The sequence below is a fragment of the Alligator sinensis genome, unplaced genomic scaffold (genome assembly GCF_000455745.1).
Source record: "Alligator sinensis unplaced genomic scaffold, ASM45574v1 scaffold611_2, whole genome shotgun sequence".
NCBI lineage: Eukaryota > Metazoa > Chordata > Crocodylia > Alligatoridae > Alligator > Alligator sinensis.
Genome location: NW_005841869.1, coordinates 3,448,622 through 3,456,391, shown reverse-complemented (window position 1 = coordinate 3,456,391; position 7,770 = coordinate 3,448,622). Strand labels below are relative to the sequence as shown.

Here is a 7,770-nt window from a genome sequence, read left to right as displayed (position 1 = left end):
CCTGCTCTGGTCTTTAAAGAAAATTCAACACAAGAAACCTTGCTCAGGGCAAGGTATTTTTATAAGAACTCAAGAGTCTTAAACTGAAGCTGTGCTATTCATTCAGTAAGTGCACCGTGTTTTTTAGGATCCAGCCTCCACCACCTTGTTCAGATTGAAGGACTCCAAATTCTCAGCAGCCAGCTGGCATATAAAAGCTTCAAGAAAAGTAGTGTCAAGAAAGTAGCTGGAACTTAGCCTCTTCTTGCAGACATTGGACCTAGGGTGGCAGTGTTTGTCTACCAGTATAAAGAGTGCTATTCATCTATACATTTTTTTACTCTGTTCCAGGAGGTAAAATGAAGTTGGGGTATAGCTCTGATTGCTCTGTTTGGGAACAGAAGAAAGATGCAGGTCTTCACCACTTAAGACTGTCATTGGTAATTGGGTCTCTGTGCTCTTCCTGCAAGTTAACTTCTCCATACCTGTGCTGTGGAGTTAGTGCCTTGGGCACTGAGACACTGGAGATAAGCGTAAGTTTTAGAGCAAAGCCTACCAGAAGAATCCTGTTGTTTTTATCTCATTAAGAAATGTAGCAAAGTTGCGAGCACGATTCATGCTACTGCAGTGGCAATTACTCTCAGCATTCACAGACCTTACCCCTAGTAGCACCCTCACAGGTTCAGATTAACACAATGAACATCTACCATGACTATCTTACCAGTGAGAAACAAGTACTTAAACTGGACATGCTGAATTTTCTTCAAGGCTTATCTGATAAAAATACTGTCACTCAGCAATACCCACAAGCCTCTTTGTAAAAGACAACTGAAATTGCAGCCTGCCACTTACAGACCATAGTAATTCTCTGTATATAATACGTAGATGTTTTTTAAAATACCATTTTTTTCAGAACATAAAAGCCAAACTGACTGCTGCTTCCTAGTTTTCATCTAGTGTTTTTGGTTAGAGGCTAACGGCAAAATTCTGCTCTCAACTTTTACATGGCAGGTCACAACTCAAACTGTTCTTCCTACCATAGAAGGAGGATATTGGAGCCAAGACAAATTCTGCCATTGCAAAAAAAAAAAAGAAAGTAATTTTTTTTTATCACTTAGCATGACAGGTAAGAGTTAGTAGCCCCCACCACCTTAACTTAAAGTGTAGTTATTGTTAAGTGTAAATATTTGAAATACATAAAGCCAACACTGCTAGAAAGGGAGGCTGATTGAAAAGGGGGGGGGGGGAGCAAGGGGAAATCACGATACTTTGTACCAACTTCTTTTTACCCTTTGTATCATTAGGATATTTTTTCTTAACTGCTGGAGTTCATATTTTTAATGTGTTTTACAGTAACAAATTCAACTTTAAAAAGTATTTAAAATGGTTTACTACCTCTCTTCCCAATACTAACAACCTACAGCATAAACTAACGCGTTAGTTTTAAAAGCCAACCGAGTACTAGGTACTGCAATTAAGACCATTTTAAATATTATTTTCTTTAAGAAAAGTAAAACCAAACAACTCTAAAGTTGTGTTCTCTCTCTCTCTCACGCTGAAATTAAATATTTGTCAGTGCAGTCTTCAGGACTGCAGGCCAGGATATATGCACCTTAAATTACACAGCGATATGAACAAATGCTCACTACTGTAAGGTCAGGATAACAAAGCAAGGCAGGCTTTTTGTTTGATTTTGGTTAAAAGCCCCTGCTCCTGTTTTTGAATGGCTTTCCAAACTGTCTGGAATTGAATACATTGTACTGCAAACACCCTTACTTTGCCAGCTTTCCACAGTGAGAAGAGGAAACTTTACAGTACCTAGACATGTGCAGCTCTAGCATTTCACAACAGAAGCTGGAATTCCCTCCTGACAGATGCACATAGGAGTAGCCTGAACTGCCAGCACCAGCATCAATGAAATTAGTATAATCCTTTGGTGCCACAAGCCAGGACTGATGAGCAGAAGGAGCTGGCTGTTACATGGCTAACAGTCTGACCCAAAGTCCCTGAATCCACCCTAGAGGAAACATTTATGTTTGCAGTGAAGGATGCTTCTTGTACAATACTGTAAACAGTGTCAAAATTCTTGTACAAAATACTGCAATGACAGTTATTAAGACACACCTGAACTGGTGTGCGCAGTGTTCTTTTCACAGAAAAAAGTGGTTAGATGCTGACTGCCCATTTTCAGATTCTCTTAAGACCATGGTGTCCGTGAGCTTGAGATGGATGGCCGGATACTGCCTTTAGGAGATGGCTTTGACCCAAACCACGACATCTGGCATGGGAGAGCACAACATGAATTAGGCTAGACTCTTACTTTAAAGTCTGGATTTAAGGGATAGCAGCGCAGAGATAGCCCCAGGAGTTGCTGAACACAAGCATTTATAGAACATATCAAAACACGAGGCTGTGTTTTTTGCATCCAGTGCACTTCAAAATTTAAGATTATCAGAATGAAACTGTCCTCGCTGATTAGCTACTGTCAAAGCTGGAAAAATCAGATTTCTGCTTTCATTAGTTTAAGTGACTGAACAACTGCTCCCTGCTCTAAACACCTAGCCAGACTCCCTCTGGAAGTCAAGTAGGCTAGAACTGAGACGCTCCTGGCTTCTCACCCACTGAGCCCTGGTGCTGCTTTTCATACTATGCTGGTACACTGGAAAGTTATCCTGTACTTGCCTTTGCTGAAACATATATTACTTCCATGAACATTAAGATTTTTCATCGGGATAACAGGCAGAATCAGAATATAAAGTCAGTCATGTAATGCAAAGTAGGTGGCTGTGCTTTTGGGTACAACATCTCCCATGTGAAGCAAAGAACAGCAGTTACTAGTATAAACTCTTCAGACTAAACAACATAAATCTGATATAGGGATCCAATACAGGGTCACTTTCAAATGAGATTCAGGCAAAACACAGGAAACAGCCTAGGATGCACTGTGTTGGTCTCTGCTCACTGCAGTAAATGCCATTTGCTACAGAGCTAGTCTGGGAAAGAGGCTGTTTTTCAACTTATGACCACCTCCCAAAATATTAAAATTCCTTCTCACCTGAGGACAGCAGAAATAAAATGGAGGCCTTACCTTGTATTCCAAGGTTTCTTTGAGCATGTTCTCTTCCTCCCGCGTAAAGTTAAGTAGCACAGACACAGCTTTAATTAGGTGGAATGCCTGGGGTGGGAGATGGGGGCAAGGAACAAAACAAAAACACCGGTTGTTGATTTTCTGCAATACTTGCAAGTCCTCAGCGTCGCTGCAGGGGCCAGGGTCGCACAGACAGACACATACTACCTACTTTTGATACCAAGCCTCCACTTACAGGTGTGGAAAGTGTCAGCTCTTAAGGAGCTGCCTACCTACTGTGTGCCACTGAGACTAGGGATTATTGGCAGTTGCAAGAGCTCAAACCCTGTTCATCTGTAGATACCTTTTCTAGCTCTTGGGTTTCAATTGTAGGTTTGCATATAGTGTGGGGGAAGACTGCATCTACTTGAATGGACAAGTGTTTGGTTTCCACAGCAATTCTGAATGCGGCAGGGTGTGACTGTCTTTTCAGACTGGGACATTCACAGGATGAAGTCGCACTATTCTAGTAAATCTTCCGTTGCAAACAGGCATTTAACTCCTCAGTACTAATATGCACAATGGCTGTGCCATACAAATCCAAGAGAACAGCAGGATGCAGATGCTATTTCACACAATAAATCCTCTGCAGATCTGTTCCCTGCTTTTAATTACAGTTTAATTTTGATTTGCCGTTAAGTAAGCCACGATGGTTGCAGAGTAGAATGGACTTCTCTGGGATTTTAGATTAAACAGAAGGAGGTTATCTGGTCTAAACCCCTGCTCAAAGCAGGGTCATCCCTATACAAACCATCCTATAATAAATCCACTGTCTAACCTATTAGACAAGCGACAGTCAACCCTGACAACCACAAGGCATAACACCCAAACCTGGCACAGGTAAGGTAGAGAAACAACAGTGACCAATGTCCTGCTGCAAGGGGTGTTAAAATACACTTGAGATCCAAGGATGAGGGCTACATCCCCCCACTACAGAGGTCATTTAGTTTCTGATAAACCATAACCTTGAGACATTCTACCGTTAATCACTCTTAACTGCAGGGAGGGGGAACTCAAAATGGGAATTCCACCCTAGAATTGGTTATACTGACTCAGGACAAACACATTTCATCTTGTACGTGTGGAAGTGTGTTGTGGATGTGGGGACTCGTCAAAAGCAAATGGAAATGAAGGAAGTGTCTTCACCTCAGCTTCCCGACAGGACATGAATTTTAACACAACATGTTTGAGATATTCAAAGTTGATCTCCCGGGAATCGTTTAAATCCGAATTGTTTGTGACAGTCACAGCAGCACTAGGCACTTCAGAATTCAGCTTCTCACGCGCTTCTGGGATCTCATTGTCAGGCCTTATTTTCTGAAAAGGAGGAGGGGTGGGAGGAAAAGAAAGGCTAAGACAAAGTCCCCAAAGCACATCTAAAGCTGCTGGGGCTCAATATTTAAATCACCTCTATAGCCCTTCCTCTTCCAGCTAGAACTGCAGGTGAGAGAGACACCACTATGAGTGTGAAATTCACCTGTAGCAGGGCAGCTAGGTAGCAATCAAACCAAAGTACTCCTCACAGAGAGAAGTGCCAGGGATATCCTAAGGTTACCTGGGGGCCAGATCTTCCACAAGCTCTCCCAGTGGTCAACTCAAACCCCTTTCTGCATTTGCCTGGGCACTGTGGGAGGAAGGCTCAAATCTAGACAGCAGTTGGCAAATCTCTTCTCATTCTTTAGTTGAGCTGTCCAGACATACCCAGCATCACTGCAAACTGCAGTGAACCAGCAGTTGCTACCTTGGCCTTGCCACTTCAGCTTGTGGCTGTCATCCTGCATTGCTCTCAAGTACAAAAGTCATGCGAACTGCCGTGACTATTGTATCCTGTGCTCAAGTGGATTGGGTACTTGTCCCAGCTCGTGCCATCTAGGGGTGCAGAACACCTGCTGAGACAATTTAATTATTATATCCCTGGATGAGGATGGGAAGACAGTCTTTTCCCCAAAGACGTTTCAGTTGAGATGGCAGCCAGGCTTTCAGAGCAGCTCTGCAAACATCCTGTCAATGTCAGCTAGTGGAGGCAGTGGCAACACCACACAAAGACCAAAACAGCTCCCAAAACTTACCAGCTCCTTCTGCAGGGTCTTTTTGAGCTCTGCCATTCTCTGCTGGAGCTGCTTTATCATCTACGTGCAGAACAGAGAATGAAATTAGGACACATTCAGACCAATGCATTTCAGTGAAAACCCAATTAAAAAAAATAATAAAGCCAATGCCGCACCTTTCCAGTCATGCGCATTCACACAAGGGGACAGGCTGACTACTTTAATTAGACAACACTGGCAGTCAAGTGCAGGGTTGACAAAACCAGGAAATACGGCAAGAAACTGTTTCAAATCCCAAATCTCCAGTGTAGGACTTGCTGCCATTATTATTTACATGGCTAGGCTAGCTAGCATAATTGCTTAGGTACAAGCAGGCATGGAGACATCCCTTCATGCCAGGTGGGAAAACCCCATTCTAAAGACTCACTCCTTTCCAGGGCACAAATAGAGGAAGTGAAAAGTGGTAGAAAATGCAGTAAAAAATAAGGAAGCAGTTTCTTCTGCTGCACAAGTAGCTGCATGCTCCTCTCCCTGTTTTATTTTAAACTATGCCTTCTAAATTAATCTTTTGACGACGTTTCCTGAAGAAATGGACTCAAAGAAATGGACAGCATGGAACCACGTCCTGGAAAGTTCTAGCATGGCAGGGTGGGGACATGAAATTAGGCATGTCCTTTGCTAGCAGCAGATTCTGCAGATTGTGGACAAGGCCATGGTGGGGGGAAGGGGCTGATCTTAGCCCACTGACCATTAGGTCTGTGCAGAGTCAGAAACATAGCACAGAAGTGGCTTTCATCTTTGTCTCACGTGACCTCTCTCAGTTCACCTTGTTTTTCTCAGCAATTTGCTGCTCCAAGTCTCTGTTTTCTCTCTGAAGCTGAACAATGTCTGCAGCTGCCACTTCTCCATTCTGTTCCGTCGCCCTGTCTTCCGGAGGCTGCAAATGCTTATTCAGGGCTCTTGCTTCTTCCTCTAATGCTGAAATCTAAATGTCAGAAAGCAGGTCTCAGCCACCAGAACATTCACAGCCAAGTTTTACTGCCCTACAGTGAAGCGTCCTACCTCGCTGGATCCTGCTAATCACCCATTACTCCATTTGTGAAAAGCACACAGAACGAGAGACATACAAACATCTCAAGCCACTATCAGATTGAGCTCAATTAGGGTGCTGCCTTTCACAGGCCATTCCAAAATCTGATAGATCTGCGGCCCACCAAGGAGGTACGTATTTATAAACAGGGACTGCTTCCACTGCTGGTATTTCATGCATTAAGTGGGTTGATGGGGTTGCCCACTCGAAGCCCACTGTCTTGCAAAGTAAGTTTTTGTTTGCTTTCAAGCATAGCAGGACAGAGCCGGAGCCCTTTGCCTGTCTGATTTTCCCAACGAGACTGGAGGCAGCTCTGCAATTGCACTCACACTTTTTTCGCTGGCCAGCAGGCGCTCTTGTTGCTCCTGTATCTGCAGCTTCAAAGCACTGATCTGCTTTCCTGCCATTTCCTCCCTCTCCACAGCTTGGTTCTTATTTGCCTCAAGGTCAGACTGCAGCTGGTCCACCTGCAGCATGACAACTTCATGACCTGGGGCAGGACAGACATGGTTAGTGCCACTCCACTGAAGGAAACAGCAGTTTCTGGGTTTCTTCCTGAAATGGAGCAAGTTGCAATGATGGTAAACTGGAGACAACACTGCAGGGCTTACTGCTCCTCTCCAGGAGAAGAGCAAATGATGGGAAACTAACATCAGTGGAAGCTGCCCTGGTGCATGTGCCCATGTGGGCAGCATAGTGCTCTGGCAGTCTGAAGGGCAGGGTGGTTACAACACCCAAAACGTGTAGCATGTCAGTCACACTTGCTTTTGCAAAGGAATGGATCTCGTCACCAGTCAGGGTCAACAGGAAAAGGACCAAAGGCACATCCCCCTTCTTCGGATCTCTTGAGCATATTTTAATATCCCTTGCAGCAGCAGGACACAGACTGCCAGTGTCCCCCTGCTTTACCTATGGCAGTTTAGGGTGCTATGCCCAGTTGTCAGGGTTGACTGTGTAGTTTAGAAACAGGTTAGACAAGGATTTGTATGGGATGGTTTGCATAGGGACGATCCTGCCTCAGGCAGGAGGTTAGACTAGATGACCTCCCCAGGTCCCTTCCAGTCCTACTTCTCTCTGATTTTAAGAGGCTGTGGAGGAATAGCATGGTGTGGTGAGGTCTGCATTAAGGGAGAGGAAGTTGCAGACTGCTAGAAAGCCCATAAACTGATAGCAGGGAGGGGCCAGCAAAATTTTGTTGCTTTTTAAGGAATGATGCTGGGCAGAAGCAGCACTACAGACACAGGGACTGGCTGAATCGGACTACACTTGAGTTAAAGTTTGGTGTTAGAAATTATTGTGCAGGTATTATCCAAGAATTTAAATAGATGCTGTTAAGAAAGCCCAGTTTTTAAAACAATGCAGGAGAGTACCCATATTCCAGAGAGCAGCAATTGAATGTGCATGGTCTCACATGCACACTTGTGCATCACACACCCAAAACACATATTCATAGATTCATAGATGTTAGGGTCGGAAGGGACCTCAATAGATCATCGAGTCCGACCCCCTGCATAAGCAGGAAAGAG

General features: G+C 44.1%; 1 protein-coding gene across 5 annotated transcripts in view; it reads right to left on the bottom strand.

The window, feature by feature from the left end:
- Positions 1-6: 6 nt before the first annotated feature.
- GOLGA1 (golgin A1) overlaps positions 7-7,770 on the bottom strand; it is a 24,775-nt gene continuing 17,011 nt past the window's right edge. For 3 of the 5 annotated variants that reach the window (XM_025194427.1, XM_025194432.1, XM_025194438.1), the window contains exons 19-23: positions 6,574-6,734; positions 5,981-6,139; positions 5,176-5,235; positions 4,253-4,423; positions 2,265-3,154 (exon numbers count right to left, since the gene is read on the bottom strand). In XM_025194427.1, the coding sequence (XP_025050212.1) occupies positions 2,960-3,154; positions 4,253-4,423; positions 5,176-5,235; positions 5,981-6,139; positions 6,574-6,734 (746 nt within the window). In that variant the 3' untranslated portion in view covers positions 2,265-2,959. The other 2 variants (XR_003092222.1, XM_014526846.2) reach the window with 2 other exon arrangements.